This window comes from Hyperolius riggenbachi, chromosome 3, assembly GCF_040937935.1.
Source record: "Hyperolius riggenbachi isolate aHypRig1 chromosome 3, aHypRig1.pri, whole genome shotgun sequence".
Lineage (NCBI taxonomy): Eukaryota > Metazoa > Chordata > Amphibia > Anura > Hyperoliidae > Hyperolius > Hyperolius riggenbachi.
In genome coordinates, this window is record NC_090648.1 from 225171845 (window position 1) to 225192895 (window position 21051).

A 21051-nucleotide genomic window follows, 5' to 3' on the forward strand; every position below is an offset into this window, starting at 1 on the left:
GCGCCATCGAGTGGCGAAAAGTTAAACTACAGACACCACACACGTTTAATAAAATAGATAATGCAAATAATACCCCTCTCCCCCACAGTTACCAAGCAAACATCTAAAAAAAATCCATAAATAGCTGCCTTAGAGATTTTTTTTTAAACATGTACTGCATGTCATGAGGGTGTATTACTGTTATTTTAGTACATGAGTGCTTGCAGTTGACGGGACACATACACACACAATTTTTTTTTATTTCAAAAAAATATATTATTGCCATACATTGTACTAGGGACATAATTTAAATGTTGTGATAGTCGGGACTAATGGGCAAATAAAATAGGTGGGTTTTATTTATAGTAGCATTGCTTATTTTAAAATTATATTTGCCTATTTGCCTAGAAAATAAAGTAATTACTAAAAGGAGCATCCCCCACAAAAAGTCTAATTTGTGTAAAAAACAAAACAAGATATAGATCATTCTAGTGTGAGATGCAGTGATAAAGTTATGACCAAATGAATGGGAGGAGCACTGACAGGTAAAAATGGCTTTTGGCGTTAAGGTAAAATGGCGTGGAGGCTGAAGTGGTTAAAAGCATTTTAAAACAAAGACAAACTTAACTTAATGTAACAGTTTTATCGCTATATACTGTAAAATTAACTTTGTGAATCCTGCAAGTGCAGAACTTTTTTCTGGTTGTTTGAGAGTTCTAGTTAACCAACTTCGAGAAAAATGTCACATACAGGGCTGCTTTTAGGCATAGGCAAACCAGGCAGATGCCTGGGGTGACAACTGTAGGAGGAGGCATTAAAGACTTAGTCTTAGCACACTGTACTTTATAGAATTGTTATAGCTGACTGCTAGCTCCATTTAGAAAGAATTGGTAATTTAACACCTAAATGGGCACTGCTGTTGATTGTTGCAAGTCTGTTTGTTTTTATAGGACAATACTCTAACCTGTAAAGACCCAAGCTGTACAATAACAGTAAAATGTTTATAAAGTGGATCCACACCCCTCAAAACCATTATTGTAATGGTTTGTTATATGGGTTTAGTGAGTTTGTGCCAGGGAGATGTATATGGCCTGGTAATCATTTGTGTATCCTTTACAAATGTATTTTGAGGAACGACATTATTTCTATACTATCAAATTCCTACTGGTGCCCACATAACTGAATGATGTAGCTTATGATCTTCCTGTTCATAAATTTAGGGAAGAGAGAAAAAAGATCCGTTGCCTGGGGCCAAAATGGGCAGAAACAACCCTGGTCACATGTATAGAAATGTTGCGAACATAGAATTTTCCGTCTGTGAATGGCAAACGCAAACTTCCGCAAACCTGGCACACCGCCATAGACTTCAATGGGCAGGCGAATTTTAAAACCTACAAAGACTGTTTCTGGCCGCAAAAGTGATGAAAAAGTTGTTTCAAGGGGTCTAAGACCTGGACAGGGGCATGCCAGAGGGGGATCCATGCCAAAAGTCTTACCAAGAATTACGGAGTTGACGCAAAGTCGGGTTTAAACCCTAATGGGCAGAAATCACATTATGCACAGCTCTGGGTGTCAGTGGGCTGTGGAGTGTCTCACACAGAGAAATGCAATAGTACTATCAGAATACAGTGAAATAATAATGCATTTGAATGGTTCTGTGCCTGCAACTTAATGAGACAACAGCAGTAGTGTGCACATAGTTCTGGGTGTCAGTGGGCTGCGGAGTGTCTCACACACACAAAAAAAAAAAAAAAAACAAGAGGAGACCGATGTGCTAGCCCTCAAAAGGGCTATTTGGAGTGCTTTCACAGCAGGTGAGGAACAAGAACACAAGCCTAGCTAATACTTTCCTTACCAATCTGCAGCAAGTCTGACCCTACGCTCACTAACAGTCAGCAGAGAATTGATCCAATATGGCCACCGCACCTGCTTTTTGATAGGGGGGTGGGAGTTCCAGGAAGGGGTGCTAGCTAATTGGTTGCCATGTGTTTGCTGACTGTGAGGTAAGCGGTCAAAATTTAGCTTAATGATAATGTATAGGGGGCGAAACAAACACGCCAAATGTTCACTGTTCGGCCAAATACTGCTCACCGGCGAACTGTTTGGGCTATCTCTACACATGTATAAAGTTTTTACAGGTTTAGGTTACAGGATTCAGACACACCTAATAACCACCCTTGAAGTTTGTTCCAGTACACCAACTTCATAAATTAATGTGATAGAAGTAGAATTATTGACGTAATCCGGCAGAATCTCTCTCTCTTCCAGATGACTCGGACTGTTCTTCCCCAAATGCTGCAAAGGTAAATAAGTGTACAGAGTTTCTGAGCAGCATAGGGATTATTTGATAAATATATTCAGTAGTAAATATAAGCAATTTTACTGGTTCTCAATTAGCTTTCTGCTGAAGTAAAAACTAGACAAGGCGATAGTTCCCAAGGTGTTAAAATCTATCACTGTTGCCATAGTGTTTTATGATTGAGAAGTGACTGATTGCCTGCCATATGGGGCCATTATTGACTGAGTGCATTGCTAGTATTAGAGTGGTTTCAATTAGAACTGTAATAAAGTTTTACCAGGCGCTTGGAGGGGATCAGCTATTACAACGAGCAGCGTGTAGTACTGAGGGGTCCCTTAAAACCTCATAAACAGCCAGAAAATACAAAAAATGTCTACACGCGCTTAAAGTTCAAATCTAATTTTTCTTTTTATTGGATAAAACGCCTCAATAAAAACCTCAATTACTTATACCAAATATTGCACTTTATATAGTCACTCATTCAACCTGCACCACTCTTTCATTCACATACTAGAAGGGCCCTTCTAAAAAAAAAAGTCTGATGAACTCTTTAAAAATCAAAGTCAAATTGGTCAAAAAAATTAAAAGTGAAAAAAGATCAAAGAGATATCAGATAATGTATAGAGAACAAAAATTTTGCTTTCTCATGTAAAAGATATTGCTCAGTGTTGTCCTAGAGTAGTTCCCTTATGAAGTGTCCTATGTACATCAAGTTTCCATCACCGCATAGGTTTGTTCTTCATTCAATATGGGTTACTCGTCCTAGTTCAATCTGTAAAAACAGAGGTGCCACACTCACAGTTTGGTACGCTGATGTCCTCAGGTATTTGCAAGGTACCCTCAATGGCTCTCTCCGCCGTTGCAAGACCGAGACCATCTGTTGTCAGACTACTCATGTTAGCGCTGGTCTCCAAGTGCCCGCCTACGTCACTTCCGTGTGGTAGACACAGTTGTCCGCTCGCCGCACTTCCAGCCGCTTCTCACTTGTATTGGATATGTTCGGGTGACGTCACCACCATAGAGTCCGCTGGAGCTTAATGCACAGGATACCGCTGCGCGCTTCTGTGGATAATCCAAGTTCCAGCAAGCTCCTTATCTTAGAGAGTGTATATATTTTTAAAAGTCTAAAACCTCAATGCATTTCAGCCACTTAGCGGTGGCCTTCCTCAGGAGGATTTTGTAAGTCTGAGGTCCCGATTCTCCCTGCTTCTTAAATATCAACTCGCAGATCGTCCAACCCCCTTATTCATGGGGTCATAGGTCACAGTGGGCTGAGCAATTTTTTCCGCTATTATAAAAAATAAAATAAAAATGAAAATAAATATAAAAAATAAAAACAAGCTAAAAACTCCGCTAGAGAGTGATCTGTATATAGACAAATTGCGTGCAAATACGTCATACAAAATTAGGCAAAAAGTACCAGATCATCATTCCACTCACATACCCTTAAGCTTACATCCATATACACACATATCTACCCCAACCTCAGACATTAGTCTCCCAGTTCCCAACACCTTCCCCTCTATTTATATCCACAGGGTGTGTTCTATATTAGTCACTACCACCCTGAGTTTGCTGTTTCTACTCAAAAAAAAGCAAAGAATTCCATTTCGCTATTCAGACCCTTGGGAACGATGGTGTCTAGCTGAAAGATCCACCTGGATTCATTCCGTGACATTTTCTTTATATAGTCCCCTCCCCTCCCACTGCGTTCTACAATCTCAAGGCCGAAAAATATGGTACCCCTTAAGATACCCCCATGTTGTTCCTTATAATGTTTAGAGAGCGGGTGTCCCTCACTCCTTTTAAGAATATTATTAAAATGTTCCCCCACCCTTCTCTGCAATGACCTCTTGGTTCTCCCAATATATCTTTTATTGCAGGGACATTGGATACAATAAATCACCCCACAAGTAGTGCAGGTAATGGGATCCCTAATCTTATATTTTATTGAGTCCATAGTTTCTACCTCCACTATTCTACCCGGATTGTTGGTCCTCTTGCAATTTAGGCACAACCCACATCTCATGAACCCTGCTCTACCCCTCCCCCTCCCACTATCCTCCCTCCCCTTGTTTTCATTGGCTGCAGTTGCAACTCCGGGTAGAATAGTGGAGGTAGAAACTATGGACTCAGTAAAATATAAGATTAGGGATCCCATTACCTGCACTACTTGTGGGGTGATTTATTGTATCCAATGTCCCTGCAATAAAAGATATATTGGGAGAACCACGAGGTCATTGCAGAGAAGGGTGGGGGAACATTTTAATAATATTCTTAAAAGGAGTGAGGGACACCCGCTCTCTAAACATTATAAGGAACAACATGGGGGTATCTTAAGGGGTACCATATTTTTCGGCCTTGAGATTGTAGAACGCAGTGGGAGGGGAGGGGACTATATAAAGAAAATGTCACAGAATGAATCCAGGTGGATCTTTCAGCTAGACACCATCATTCCCAAGGGTCTGAATAGCGAAATGGAATTCTTTGCTTTTTTTTGAGTAGAAACTGCAAACGCAGGGTAGTGACTAATATAGAACACACCCTGTGGATATAAATAGAGGGGAAGGTGTTGGGAACTGGGAGACTAATGTCTGAGGTTGGGGTAGATATGTGTGTATATGGATGTAAGCTTAAGGGTATGTGAGTGGAATGATGATCTGGTACTTTTTGCCTAATTTTGTATGACGTATTTGCACGCAATTTGTCTATATACAGATCACTCTCTTGCGGAGTTTTTAGCTTGTTTTTATTTTATTTTTTATATTTATTTTCATTTTTATTTTATTTTTTATAATAGGGATAATAGCGGAGAAAATTGCTCAGCCCACTGTGACCTATGACCCCATGAATAAGGGGGTTGGACGATCTGCGAGTTGATATTTAAGAAGCAGGGAGAATCGGGACCTCAGACTTACAAAATCCTCCTGAGGAAGGCCACCGCTAAGTGGCTGAAATGCATTGAGGTTTTAGACTTTTAAAAATATATACACTCTCTAAGATAAGGAGCTTGCTGGAACTTGGATTATCCGCAGAAGCGTGCAGCGGTATCCTGTGCATTAAGCTCCAGCGGACTCTATGGTGATGACGTCACCCGAACATATCCAATACAAGTGAGAAGCGGCTGGAAGTGCGGCGAGCGGACAACTGTGTCTACCAAACGGAAGTGACGTAGGCGGGCACTTGGAGACCAGCGCTAACGTGAGTAGTCTGACAACAGATGGTCTCGGTCTTGCAACGGCGGAGAGAGCCATTGAGGGTACCTTGCAAATACCTGAGGACAGCAGCGTACCAAACTGTGAGTGTGGCACCTCTGTTTTTACAGATTGAACTAGGACGAGTAACCCATATTGAATGAAGAACAAACCTATGCGGTGATGGAAACTTGATGTATATAGGACACTTCATAGGGGAACTACTCTAGGACAACACTGAGCAATATCTTTTACATGAGAAAGCAAAATTTTTGTTCTCTATACATTATCTGATATCTCTTTGATCTTTTTTCACTTTTAATTTTTTTGACCAATTTGACTTTGATTTTTAAAGTTTTAAAGAGTTCATCTGACTTTTTTTTTAGAAGGGCCCTTCTAGTATGTGAATGAAAGAGTGGTGCAGGTTGAATGAGTGACTATATAAAGTGCAATATTTGGTATAAGTAATTGAGTTTTTTATTGAGGAGTTTTATCCAATAAAAAGAAAAATTAGATTTGAACTTTAAGCACGTGTAGACGTTTTTTGTAAATTAGAACTGTAACTAACACTAAACTGGTGAAGTCAGACAGGGACATGAGCTACTTTACATAACACAACATACTGACAACCACACAGCTTTGGTTCACAGCTTGCTTAAAAGAGCCTGGATGCCCAAATGTAAAACACTTGAATTGGAAGGGCATGACACCAATCTCTACATTAGCAGCCCCTTCTTGCATTTTTGCAGTGCTTACAGGACAAGTCCGAGGAAATAAAAAAAATATTTCTAGATCTACTTACCTGGGGCGTCATCCAGGCCCTGGCAGACGATATGTCCCTTGCCGCAGCTCTGGTGTCTTGGGATCCCCTCCTGTTGGAGATGCTGTCCTCGCCAGCCAGACGAGGCCAGCATCTCCAACGGAGGGAATCCCGAGACACCATAGCTGTGGCGAGGGACATATCGTCTGCCAGGGCCTGGATGAAGCCCCCGGTAAGTAGATCTATTTTTTTTATTTCCTCTGACTTGTCCTTTTTTTTGGGAGTTTTGGGGAGCTTTAGGTAACTCCTAAAAATAATAAAATGATCTGCCTGGCATGTTTATTACATTAGTGTTAGTAACAGGTTAAACAATAGATTTTTATTTTTTGCTTACCCACCTTCTCCCCTCTTCTGAGGAGCAGTTTGCTTCTTTTTCAGTTGCAGACCCCTATTTGCAGCCTCTCCGTTCAATTTGCAACCTAATCTTGGATGTGCAGCAGCTTCTCTTTTACATGTGCAACCTCTCCCCTTGGGAAAAAGCTCCACTAGGTCTTGCAGAAATCTGGCTTAGTCTGGTGGACATGTTGACCTTGAGCATTACTTACTTGCTCAAGAGAGGGCAGGTGAGATGCTCAGCCTAGTTAAACTGGTAAAGAGGTCAAAGATGTGACACTGACACCTTATCAAATGTAATATTTTTTTAAAATCAATCTTAAAGGGCTTTGGTTCTGTATGTGTCACAATTTGAAAAATACTCTGAAAAGGGCAGAATTTGGGGAAGCAAAGCTCATATTCTCATTCTGGCTTCCAGACTCCAAATTAATTAAACATATACTGTGAAACTGAGAGCCATTCTTGTGTTTCAGTCTCTGGTTACTTTCCTCATTAACAATAAAGTTTTTCTGATGTTTCATGTAGGTGTTTTTATTTAAGATGCAAAAAAACCCACTCCCTTCTGTTTTATGTCCCCCTCTTTCAGAAAGAAAGGCCTTATTGTAAATCTTTCTTCAGTAGCCGGAAATCGTCCTTTTCCAAGAATAGTTGTATATAGTGCAACAAAAGTGAGTTATTTTCTCTTCTTTATAAATTGGGGAAGTGAGATCTCAAGATCTGTTAATAGGCGTTGATTTTTCTATAGGGCCAAACACTCGTCAGTTTTTCTGTGCATTTTCTGCATAGGAAAATTGTTAATTATTGCCAATGTTAATCAATTGCCAATGTTAATCAATGGGCTAGTTCACACTTGAATGCATTTTTCACACACAGAAAAACAATTGACAGCAATGCAGCACTATCAGACAATTAGTGCAGATAAATGCACACAGAAAATGGATAATCAAGTGTGGATCCAGCCTGGTAACACATTCCAACTTGTTAAGACTAGGATAGAATGGTAAAGCTCTGATCCTGTTTTTCTTGCATACACCTTTACATGGATATACTGTATATATACTGTATATTACCAAAAATTCTTGTATTTATACCATGTTTACTCTGGCGGATTAATGTGTCGCTTTTTATTGAATCATAAAAATCCTCTGTCTCCTAGGCCTTTGTGGATTTCTTTTCTCGAGGTCTTCATGCAGAATACGAGTCTCAGGGAATAACAGTGCAGGTAAAGTATCACTTTGACGGAAGCCTGTACTAAATGGAATATCCCCATCAAGGCAAAAATCACCCTGTGCTGGCTTTCAGACTTGCATCTATCTGTTCCATATTATCAGAGCTAAACCTCAGTAACAGGGGATCTTGTACAAAGTTCTGCCATGGTAATCTCCATTCTTCTGGCACCATACAATACACGCTACAGCTAACAATTGCTACAGATACAGATTTAGAAGTAAAGGTTAAAGCGAACTTATGAAATAATCAATTATATATGCATTACTAATGGTAAATTTAACATGAGTAATATGAAACAGCCCCATTAACCACCAGTATTGTTTTATTATTAGATCTGAAAAACCCCACACATTGAAAAATTGTTCTCAAGTTGTTAGCTGTTTTAGAAGGAACCCTGGGACCCAAAAAGTAGCCCACAGGTTGTAGATTGTCCACTCAATCATCAGTACATAACACATTATCTGCATCTTGCTAGTTTAGTGACCATACATAGAATTCACTGTATCATTGTAAAAACTTGGCAACTAGCATTTTCAAAAGTAGAAGTCAACAATGACAACGTGTGCTTTATTGCTCTTGGATCAGACTCCTTTTCAGACTTTGATACTGTAGGTAGGGAGTACAGTCTCCGCACAGTATGGAATAATTGCTACTTCATATGGTTGACAAAAATATATTTGTATGCACATTTGAAGGGCCCTCTTGGTTCAGTTTTGCTAGCCAATGCAAATAAAGAGTTGAGGTAGTAAAGATGTGAATGTCATGTATACCAATTTAGTACTGTGTAAGTCATGGAGTAGTGATTAGAATATTGATACTGATGGAGAGGTTGAAGATGCAGAGCCCTGTGAGTTAAAAGCAGCCACACCCCCACTGGCCTCTACAAGCTGCTCTCCCTTCTGCCTTAGTTTCTGTTAAAAGCAGAAGGGGCTCTGCCTCTGCCACAGGAGACCAGGGTTTGAATCTCAGCTCTTCCTGTTCAGTAAACCAGTGCCTATTCAGTAAGGAGACTTTGGGCAACACTGCTACTGCCTAGAGTGGGTCCTAGTGGCGGTAGGTCTGGCGCTTTCTGTATGCCAGGAGAAAAACACAATATAAATGTTCTGTGTCTAAAATGAACGTAATTGGATAACATACAATGTAGACCATAGTCCATCTCTAGTGATCCAGGGGCGGAATCCTCATTTTGAGTGCACCTCTAATTAAAAGATGGCAGTGAAAGACATAAGGTGTGGTCAGGAGCCTATTTGGCATACAGATTTCTCCCTATGCCAGGTTGGTTAGTAGCAGGCATCTTTAGTGGCTGCCATCTTTGAATAAACAGTTGTAATGATCTGTGCCTGTGTCATCCTGCTGGTGGCAGCACTAAGGAACTTGAGGTGGACTTCCACTGTCTACCAGCAGATGGCTCTCATATTGCTGGGAGCAGTGCAATTCCTCGGCTTACCAGCAGATGGAACTATGAAAGATTCTGGTCAGTCACATGAGCAATGTGCTGCATATTTAAGGCCGGACTTCCTAACAGCACATTGCTAGGTCATTTTGCTTGATTCCTTGCGGGGTTGTGACTCTGGCCAACCTTCCTGTGCTCCTGAACTCTGTTCTTATATTCTGAACTCTTGGTATTGATCCTTGCTAGTCTGACTATTCTTCTGTGTGCTGATTCTGCTGAGACGTGTCTGTATATATTGTATTATTGTATATATTCTCATATTGGGCTCTATTCATAAAAGGTTACCGCAAGTTTTCCGCTCAAAACAGCGGATTTTCCCGTCCATTTAGCAAAGTGGGCATTCATAAAAGCTGTTCCCGGATGAAAATCTACAATCCCCCAGCAGAGCGAGAAATTTCCGCCCTCTCCAGTGTTTTTCTAGATTTATCTAGAAAAAAGTAACAAAATGGCCATTCATGAAGTTTAGAGGAAGCGGTATGTGGACGGGAAATACTGCTTCCTCTGATTTTGCGGATTACATACAAGTGAATGGGACAGACCTCCAAGAGAGAGCAGTGCACGGAAGGACTCTGCCGGCTGAAGTGTTTCCGCATGCCTTCCGACAGCTTACCGCCAGCTTTCAGCGGGAGATCTCCGCTCTTGCATCGCAGCTGGCAAGATTTTTTTGAATGACCACCCAGAAGTGTAAAATACCGCTGCGGTATTTTCCCTCCAGGAGTTTTTTCGCCACAACTTTTTTATGAATAGAGCCCATTGTGTGTGTTGCTGTATATATTTGTATAGATAGATAGATAGTCAGGATTCTGGTAGTTGTGGTGCACCACGTGTTTGATTGTACGATTGTATGTGTATGGTGATCTGCATTTGTACACTTGCATTATTGTAAATAAAACACATTTATTATTCTACTCTGTTGTGCAGACGTCAGTATTTCCATTGTGATCTTCTGGTTTTGTTTAAACCAAAACGATTGCCATGCAGAGATCGTGGATCTGCCAGTCTGGTTCCAGTCACGACCACGATCTGCATGGCCAATCGTTACAACAGTCATGTGATCACACACACTGCACATTCTGGGCATTTCTAATGTATTCTTGAAAATGCTTCACCATTTATATGGTTTCAGGAAGTGCATAGCCATTTACAACAAATGACGGTGATTCATTTTAAGTTTTCAATTTGATGGAAACTTACATGATTACATCTAGAACATGTTTGCTTAAACAATTGTGTTGCATTATTCCTTCTTGAATTCTCTCTAAACAGCCTTTCATTGTTGTTTTTTGGTATGTTTTGCTTTGCTGTTTCTGTTGCAACAGAGTGTGATGCCATTCTTTGTCTCAACTGACATGACCTATAAATTAGGGACAAACATACTTGTGAAATCAGCTGAAGAATATGCCTGTGAAGCACTGAATACGGTCGGTTACACAAGCAAAACCAATGGATGTCTATCTCACTCTCTTCAGGTAAAAACTATGGAACTTCCTATAGATAAGCTATAAAAACCAGAGGGTTCCAAAGCCAAGTGTAGCCGCAGGAGCTGATCTGATGCCAGCTGTAATTTTCCTGTGGCAGGTTGCAAAAGAATCTGATTGTAAATGTTCAAGATAAGCGATTATCTTCTTGAGCGTTGTGATTTTTACAGTGAAGAAACTCTTATGCTGATTGCAATCACTGGTTGCAGAAAGGGTAGAAAAGGCATATAGACAGTATTGGAGGGTACAGGATGGTAGGCAGTGCAAGCGCCAACTACTTTTGCCCATCACACATGGGAGCTTTGTCAGGGAGAGTTAAAAGTCATGGGAAGTGTAGTCCTGTGACCTACAGTGAGTTTGTGCATTAGGCAACACAGCTTGCCTTTCTGCAGGAACATATTATAACTACAAATCATGAGGCCACAAAGTAAAACTTTGATGGGGCCCCCATATTTTCACACCACCGTCCTCTTGTGGTGACCCCTCAAAGATAGGGTGACCACATGCCAGGGTTTACATGACAGGTGTGGCTGCCATAATCCTTCCCCAGAAAAGTGCATCCACCATGACTTCCCCAACCATAACAAGTGTGGCCACAAAAACACCTGCTCTGGGGGAATGGAGGTAAAAGTCATTGGGGCGCCCCCCAGCTCCAGGCCCCATGTGCTTGTAGGGCAGCTCCCCCAGTAGACACGCTTCTGCTGCTATTAGGGTGCAGTGCAGTGGATCAATAAAGAGGATTCCATGATGATAATTAAAACATTTAAAGGTATCATCAAGCTTTGTTTTTTCTGAAGTGCACCTACTTACAGAGGGTGAGAAATGTGGATGGGGTTTTTTTAGGGCCCCAGTTTCTTTTTTACTAGAACGACCATTCACAACAGTACACTTAGAAAGGTCTTTCTGGCAGCATTCTTCTGATACCACATTGTATTCCTGCTTGCTGTCACCTATGCTCACATTAGCCCTTCTTGTCTCCTTTCACTGTTGGAAATGTAATAGGGCTGATTCAGTACATAAAGGAGCTTGTATTTCTAGAACTAATATTTATGCTGACAAAAAAAATAAATCCTATCTCCCAGTGACTAAGCAAAGATTGTATTTCAAGTGAGGACCAGTCATATTTCAGTTTTAATTTACAAATACACATAACCCTTCATTGAACTGGAACACATTCTTTTAGGTTGAATTACCAAGGCTGTTATCAATGGGTATGAGTAAAGCCAGTTCTTTTGTATTACACTGAGTTACCAGGCCCACTTGAGAGACAAGGTGATGCTTTACTCACTCTTTACCAGAATGGTGTAACGTTTATCAGGAGGGCTGGTGTACTACTATTCATGCCTATTCCAGGTTACAGATTTTCGCAACATCCATGAACTTTCTCTTCACAAAGGCAAACTTCTCTGCTACCAAGTCCAGAACCCCAGGGAAAGGCTTCAGTCTCCAATCTATTAAAGGACATTCGAGGTGAACATAAACTAATGAGAAAAACAATTGTATCTATCCTACTTCTCAAAATGATTTTTTTTTTTTTTACATATCCCACAGATTTTATATTTAAATCTAGTTTTTGAGTTTTTACTGTTTCATTGTCTCTGCTCAAGGACACCATTGAAGTATTTATTTATTTTCTGCTCTCAGAAGTGCTTCACTGACAGAAAAGTGTTTTATGGCTGTACTTCCTTATCAGTGAGGGTTATGCTATAGTCTGACCCAGACCGACCTGGTCCTGACCCGGACAGAAACTGTCACTTGCATACTTGTTGTTTAACTCTTTCAGGCAGAGAAAGAAAAAAGGAACACAGCATAATCATTTGTGTACATACACGTCTATCTCATCATGTCACATATCACCTCGGTTGTCCTTTAAGGGCTTGATTCACTAACTGGTGGTAACCTAGTTAGCACGCCTAAAGAGTTTGGGCGTGCCAACTAGGGTGCCGACCCGTTAGTACGCCCAGAAATCGCACAGTGTGCAGTGCGCCGAAAAGATCGCACGGTGCGACGTTAACATTGCACCCTTCGCGTGAAACTCTGGGCCCTGGAAACAACGTCGCACCCAGTGCGACCATAACGGAGCATAGGGTGCCTTTATGGTCGCACTGGGTGCAACGTTTCCAGGACACCGGGGGTCACTTCTCACGCGAAGGGTGCGACGTTAACGTCGCACCACACAATCTTTTCGGCGCACCGCACACCGCGCGTAGAGGCATTTTTGGCACGATAAAGAGTTTTTTACAAGCGTGCTAACACTTAGCACTGCTTTGTGAATCAAGCCCTAAGTCTTCAAAGCACTGTGAGGCCTCCTCACACTTGCCCTATAATCAGTTGACTCCAAACTAACTTGTCTTTCAAGCCTTTTAAATCCTGGTGCAGCCATTAACTCCACCCTCTAGCAGCCCTCACTTTCTATTGTTAAAATACAAATACATTAACCGAAATACAGAGTGGATATAGATGGGAGAGATGCCTAAAGCCCAGTACATGCATCCAATCTTGATCATATTTACAGATGAAGATAAAAAGTGTGCACTGTAGCAAAAATAAACTGTTATTTCAAAATCTAATATCAGCACCATACATTGTGCCATCACCAACACAGCCGGGACAAGGTCCTACAGCACCCAAGGCTGAGACACCAAAGTGCACCCCCAATTCCTCCCACCCCAGTCATCACATACTGATTGTAATTAGAGTAAGAGGCGCCCCAGGGCTCCCAACACCTTATTCTTTGGTTATCTGGCTTGCAGTCACTGCCATGAATCCCCTTTTCTTATTTCTCTTTGCTTCAAACACAATAGGGCAATAATAGCTGAGTGAGTTGTGCACCCCCTCCTATACTGCGCCCTGAGGCTGGAGCCTCTCTTGCCTCTGCCTCGGCCCGGATCACCAAACACACACTATGGGCTATCTATTCACAAAACTTCTCATAAATGACTTATCACCTAATTAATAAAAATAGCCTTTCAGCACATTTAGAAATTAATCACTCAAAGTAAATTACTCCTTGACTTCATTTCAATATTACTTTTCTTATCTTAATTATATTATATTTTTGCTCTTTGGGAGCTTAAAAATGTAAGTAGATAAGATGAAAACAGGTGAAAAAGCTTTGTGAATCATGCCCAAGGTGTGATTTTTATGTACAGAAGAACTTTATATTTTAAAACTATAATGCGTGAAACCTGAGAAATGGTGTATTTTTTCAAATTTTTTCCCTTTCTCCCATTAAAATGCCAAGGCAATAAAATTATTATTGGGAAAAAATATTGTCCAATGGAAGCCTAGTTTGTCTTGGGGGGAAAAAATGAGATATATCTAATATGGGTATCATAATTTGCGATTCATAAGGAGGAAACATGTCTAGATGTGAACTTATTACAGGATTTCTTGTCTATTTAAAGGGGAACTTCAGCCTAAACAAACATACTGTCATTAAGTTACATTAGTTATGTTAATTAGAATAGACAGGTAATATAATCTCTCACTTACCCTGTTTTAAAAGAAAAGGCAAATGTTTGTGATTCATGGGGGCTGCCATCTTTGTCATGGGGGCAGCCATCTTTTTGATTGAAAGGAGGTGACAAGGAGCAGGAGACACAGTTCCAACTGTCCTGTGTCCTGATCACCCCTCCCAGCTGCACGTGCTAGGCTTCAAATGTCAAATTCAAAATGTACAGAAATTTTTTTTGCACCAAAACAGCAGAACTAGAGCAACATCATCAGAAATACCACCATGCTTTGCACAGCATCAGGGGAAAAAAGCCCGGGCAGTTTTCTTTTGTGCAGCTAAAAATGAGGCTTGTATAAGAGAAACAAAGTTCTGATGCTGTGAAACTGTTAAAGAAACACCAAGCCTTTTCAGTGCTGCGGAGTCGATTTTTAGTCTGGAGGTTCACTTTAACCTTCTTGACGATACTCCTAAGTGTAGCTCGGGGTTACTTTTTACTACACCTAGTGGTAACCCCGAGCTACACACGTGGATGACGCTAGGAGGGTCTGATGCAGTGTGCACTGACGAGCTCTAAGATCACTTACCTTTCCAGGATCAAGCTACATCAACCCATCTTCTCTGTGTCCTCCGAGGCTCCCCATCTCTATGTTGAGATCACCATGTCACATGACGACAGAAGGCAATCACAGCATGGAGATAGAGCACCCACCCACAGAGGATAGGAGAAACACTTGCAGCATGTGGCCAGTTTCCAGGGAGGTGAGCGATACAGGCTTTGCGGCACACTCTGCATAAGGTATGGTAGGCCACTCAAACGACCTATACTGAACAATGGGGAACCCTCTCGCTAGCTATTCTGAAGGGGGTGAAGAACTCTCTACCTATATTGAGGGGGGAGCATTTTTTGGCTACCTACACTGGAGTCACTGTTTTGCTACCTATAACGGGTGGGGGGCACTCTCTACCTTCCTATACCATGGGGACCTCTCTAGCCATCTATACTGGGGGGCATTCTCTGGCTACCCATAATGGGGGATGGCACACTTTGGCTACCTGTACTGTGGTCACTCTCTGACTACCTAAACTAGAGGGGTACATGTAATGTATAGCATAATGGTTAAGGGCTCTGCCTCTGACACAGGAGATGTGGGTTTAAATCTCGGCTCTTCCTATTTCAGCAAGCCAGCACCTAAGGATTTTGGGCAAGACTTCCTAACACTGCTACTGTCTACTGAGTGTGCTCTAGTGGCTGCCTCACAAGCACTTTGAGTCGGAAAGGAGAAAAGCGTTATACAAAAAAAAAGGAATTATTATTATTACACTCGGGATATCTAAACTGGGGGAAGCTCTCTTTCAAGTAAAAGGGACTCCGAGCAGTGCAAAAACTATGTAAAGATGCATATCATTTTAAAGCTCTCTTTCTCTTCTTTCCAATGATATATAAATCGCCACCCTACGCCTTTTAGTTTTTGCCATTTTCGCGATTGAAATTGCCACGGCTGCAATTTCAATCGCGAAAATAGAGAAAACTAAAAGGCGTAGGGTGACGATTTAGGGGTCGTCAGAAAGAGGAGAAAGAGAGCTTTAAAATGATATCCATCTTTCCATAGTTACATTGTATTACACAGGGCGACTTTTTCCTAAAGTCAGCAGCTCCATTCTGCTGAATGGAGCTGCTGACACTGGGGAAAGTGTCGTCCTGTGTAATACAAGTAACTATGGAAAGATGGATATCATTTTAAAGCTCTCTTTCTCCTCTTTCTGACGACCCCTAAATCGTCACCCTACGCCTTTCAGTTTTCTCTATTTTCGTGATTGAAATCGCGGCCGCGACAAATTCAATCGCGAAAATACCTAAAACTAAAAGGTGTAGGGCGGCGATTTATATATCATTGGAAAGAGGAGAAAGAGAGCTTTAAAATGATATGCATCTTTCCATAGTTTCTGCACTGCTCGGAGTCCCTTTAAAACATTGTAGTACTTTTAGACACTAAAAGTACCCCTGAACTGGCCACCTCAAACAAAAATTACTGAACTCCATGGTGGACTAGATTGCATTTGTCAAAGTGTCCTGGCACCACTCGTTGTCCTTCAGTGTCCCCCCGAATCTGGTGGTCTTCATATTCAACATAATCCACCAGTTGTATATGAAAACAGGAACAGGTTCCATTCTGCGTGAGCACATACAAAGCAAGCACTCGTACAAGAGCGCTTTCTTGCACTGCGCAGGCACAGCTTGAAACTTTCCCCTGCGCACTTCAGAATTGCTCTGTGCTGCTGGAAGGAACTTCCAAGTTACATGGGAGCTAAGGGACCCCAAGCAGCAACAGCACACTTCTACATTTCATAGATTGTTTAGGGGTACTTTAACTTAGTAGTGGGAAGCCTTCCGATGGCCCAGAGGTTTCCCCCAAATCTTCCTGCAGCTCACTATTCCAGCACAGGGTCCCTCTATAACTCATGCTGAGTTGAATAGGCACAGAGGGTCTCTGCACTGAATCGGTGGGCTGCAGGAGGATTTAAGCTGCTGTTTGGGATAATCTGAAGTACAGTACTGCTTTGTGCTGTAAAACTACTTTTTTCGACTGATCTTTTAACTAAGCATAATTTTATTATATTTAAAATAGTTCCCAATTGCTCTGTTTCTTAATTATCTGGAAGAGGTTTTATGAAAATATCCCCGAGATTGTCACCTATTTCAATTCAGCGATGTTATTCATGAGTTGGTGATTCTTGGTTTGTTTCTCTACTAGCGGTCCCTCCAGAGAGCATTTTGTGCTGAACATCCCATATACAGCATTATACAAAGTAACAGAGAATTGCTCTGGTATATGATATGCTTTCCCCTAACGTTCTGCACATAATACTTGTTTCAGAATTATGCTGTGGACTTGATCCCAGACTGCATTTTCAATGGTGTGGTGAACTCGCATTTGCCGGACAAGTTCTTCAGTGCTACAATGGATGATTACAGTAGAAAGAAGAAAATGAAATGAGTATTACGGAATGTTTACCACACATCTGTACATGTTAAGCCCTATCAGCATCCTTTCACAATTCAGCTGCTACTTGCAGTCTGGCTGTGCACTGGTGTGTTCACAAAAACCAGCTGCAATCATTTCTGTCTGCATCAATTCTTAATAAAGATTTTCTTGTGATTATACCATGTAAAAAAGTTGTGCATTTTTTATGTAATATATTGAAAACCCAACATTATTTAGGACTGATTATATAACGTCTTGAAACAGTTCAACATTAAGGAACAAGAATGCTATTATTGATTTATATAGTGGCAGCATCTTCTGTAGCGCTGTACTGATACGGGGAGCTAGCCGTATCAGGTAGCCTCAATTACCGCCACTCTAGTGGCCAGAAATCCTTTGGTGTCACTTTGTGACCCCTGGGGTCATGATGCTGCAGATCTGTGTGTCTCAACACAGAGCAGGGGAGGCGGGGGAGAGGCAGAGCTGCCCAATGAGAGCTGGGGAAGGAGTGGGCATTTTCCAGGAGTACCTCTTCTGCAAGGAACCCCCCTTTCCCTTGAGATGCTGACAAACTGCAACTGGGGGAGGGGTTTAGAGAGCAGCGCTTAGGGGACACAGAGGCATATCAAGGACCAGGGGACATGCCTCGGTATCTCATCTCGCCCCCCCTCCCCGCCTCAGGTACACTTAAACACCATTTGACTCTCATTGACTCCTTTGTATTCCTAATAGGACTTCCATACTTAAAATGCTCCTCGAAGCAGATATCACAACCCTTCAGAGTCTTGATGTAAGGGATTTTTTTTTGCTCAGTAGAGGTTCTGTTAATATCTCCTAAACCACTTTTAAATGTACCAGTAGTCCCCACCCACCTACTTCTAGCAGCACAAATGACCAATGTATGTAGCTGTAGTTTAGCACAACCCTTGCACTTTGAACAGCAGGATGTTGAAAGCCAGAAAGCAGTTCTACCCAAATATCTTACAACTCACCTCCTATGCTTCATGTGCTTAAAGGGAACCTGAAGCGAGTGGTATATGGCCATATTTTTTCCTTTTAAGCAATACCAGTTGCTTGGCTATCCTGCTGATCCTCTGCTTGTAATACTTATAGCCATAGCCCCTGAACAAGCATGCAGCAGATCAGGCGTTTGACATTGTCAGATCTGACAAGATTAGCTACATACTTGTTTCTAATGTTATTCAGACACTACTGTAGCCAAATAGATCAGCAGGGCTGAGAGGCAACTGGTATTGTTTAAAAGGACATAAATAAATAAATATGGCAGACTCCATATACCTCTCACTTCAGGTCCTCTTTAAATGTTTAAAAGGGGATTTCAAGCTGAAGAAGCCCAATTTCAGACAGATAAAAAAAAAAAAAAAAAAGGATATTTCAAAGCAACGGATTAGTAGGGATGGCCAGCGAGATACAGATAATTCCTAGTGGATGCAGTATTAAGCAAAATTTGTGTGCAAATGTATGCAGCTTGAAAACATACCATTCAACTCCCATCTTGGCCTCATTTGGTCCATTTTCAAGCTGCATACATATGCATACAAAATTTGCATAGTCCTGCATCAACCAAGAACTACCGTATTTTCCGGACTATAAGACACACCTGACCATAAGACGCACCTAGGTTTAGAGGACTAAAACCAGGGGGGGGGGAAGATATACTAATCCTGGTGCCTCTATGGTGAAGCTGCATCTTGTGGATTATGCCCCCTTTGTACCTCATGCCCCCTTGTACCTCTCCCTGTGTCCTTCTCTGCCCCCTTGTGTCCTCCTCTATGCCCCCTTGTGTCCTCCTCTATGCCCCCTTCTGCATGGGCACAGTACAGGGAGCCCCAACATTGCGGTAGGTTGGAGGTTCATATTGGCAGGCGTTCAGGAACTCCCTGCATTTGGACTATAAGACGCAATGACTTTTAGCCCCACTTTTGGGGGAGAGAAAGCGAGTCTTATAGTCCAAATAATATAGTATTTCCATCTCATTGTCCATCCCCAATCATTACCAAGATTTTGGGGGTATATTTAGATCTGCACCTGAGAATGGTGTTCAAAATGCAGTTATTCTCAAATTAAAATATACCCGTATTTTTCGGACTATAAGACGCTCCGGACCATAAGACGCACCTAGGTTTAGAGGGCAAAAACCAGGAAAAAAAATATATTCTTAACCTGGTGCGTCTATGGTCCAGGGGCAGCTTGTGGATGTTCTCACCCCAATTATTATGGCCTTCTTGTACTTCTTGTGCCTCCCCTTGTACCTCCCTTTGTCCTATTCCTATCCTCCTTGTGACTTCCTGAGTCCCCATCTGTCCCCCTGTTACCTCCTCAGTTTGTGCCCCTGTGTCCTTTGCTTGTCCCGTGTCCTCAGCATGGCCCCCTGTGTCCTCAGCATGGCCCCCTGTGTGCTATGCTTGTTCTTTTGTGGCCTCAGCTTGTCCCCCTGTGTCCTCAGCTTGTCTCCCTGTGTCCCCAGCTTGTCCCCTGTATCCTCAGCTTGTCCCCGTGTCCCCAGCTTGTCCCCCTGTGCCCCCAGCTTGTCCCCTGTGTCCTCAGCTTGTCCCCTGTGTCCTCAGCTTGTCCCCCTGTGTCCCCAGCTTGTCCCCCTGTGTCCCCAGCTTGTCCCCCTGTGTCCCCAGCTCAGCTTGTCCCCCTGTGTCCCCAGCTTGTCCCCCTGTGTCCCCAGCTTGTCCCCCTGTGTCCCCAGCTGTGTCCTCAGCTTGTCCCCCTGTGTCCTCAGCTTGTCCCCCTGTGTCCCCAGCTTGTCCCCTTGTGTCCTCAGCTTGTCACCCTTATGTGTTATGCTTGTCCCTCTGTGTCCTCAGCATGTCCCCCTGTGTCCTCAGCTTGCCCCCCCATGTGTTATGCTTGTCCTGTGTCCTCTGCTTGTCCCGTGTCCTCAGCATGTCCCCCTGTGTCCTCAACTTGCCCCCCCCCATGTGTTATGCTTGTCCCCTTGTATCCTCTGCTTGTCCCCCTGTGTCCTCTGCATGTCCCCCTGTGTCCTCTGCATGTCCCCGTGTCCTCAGCATGTCCCCCTATGTATAGCACACATAGCGCTTGTCCCTCTGTGTTTTCAGCATGTCCCCGTGTCCTCTGTTGTTCCCTCTGCCACAGTGTAATTAGCAGCATTCATAAATCTGATTGCTCCCCGCTGTGCATTTAGTGGCAGCCATGTGTCCCCGCCCCCCGCAGTGTAATTAGCGTTGTCCCCGCCCCCCCGCTGTGTCATTAGCATCCATGGCTCACATGATCCTAGCAGTCCGCGCTGCTCAGAGACCTCTCCGATGCGTCATTCTTCCCTCTAGTGCCGGCCACTTGTAATGACGCGACATGAAAAGCCGGCACTAGAGGGAAGAATGACGCATCAGAGAGGTCTCTGAGCAGCGCGGACTGCTAGGATCATGTGAGCCATGGATGCTAATGACACAGCGGGGGGCGATGGCATTGTACTAATGCGTGCGGCAAATACACAGGGCACTATAGGGTTATACATTGCGGACAACAACTACACAGCGGGGGCCTAATAGGATTATACCGACAACGCTAATTACACTGCGGGGGGCGGGGACACATGGCTGCTACTAACTGCACAGCGGGTGCCTAACAGATTATACCGATACCGCTAATTACAATGCGGGGGATGGGGACAAGCGGAGGATACAAGAGGACAAAGGGTGGACTGCACAGGGAGTCCCCGACATTGCGGAGCAGCGGCGGTTCGTATCGGCGGGTGTTTGTAAGTCGGGGACTCCCTGTATTCGGACCATAAGACGCAGTGACTTTTTCCCCCCACTTTTGGGGGAGAAAAA

General features: G+C 42.7%; 1 protein-coding gene across 2 annotated transcripts in view; it reads left to right on the forward strand.

The window, feature by feature from the left end:
• The window catches only part of LOC137561330 (very-long-chain 3-oxoacyl-CoA reductase-like), a 35724-nt gene extending 18391 nt beyond the window's left edge, over positions 1–17333 (forward strand). For both annotated transcript variants that reach the window (XM_068272613.1, XM_068272614.1), the window contains 5 exons: positions 2248–2282; positions 7212–7293; positions 7782–7847; positions 10628–10777; positions 17120–17333. In XM_068272613.1, coding sequence (XP_068128714.1) covers positions 2248–2282; positions 7212–7293; positions 7782–7847; positions 10628–10777; positions 17120–17239 — 453 coding nt within the window. In that variant the 3' untranslated portion in view covers positions 17240–17333. The remainder of the gene's footprint in view (positions 1–2247; positions 2283–7211; positions 7294–7781; positions 7848–10627; positions 10778–17119) is intronic.
• Positions 17334–21051: the final 3718 nt, after the last annotated feature.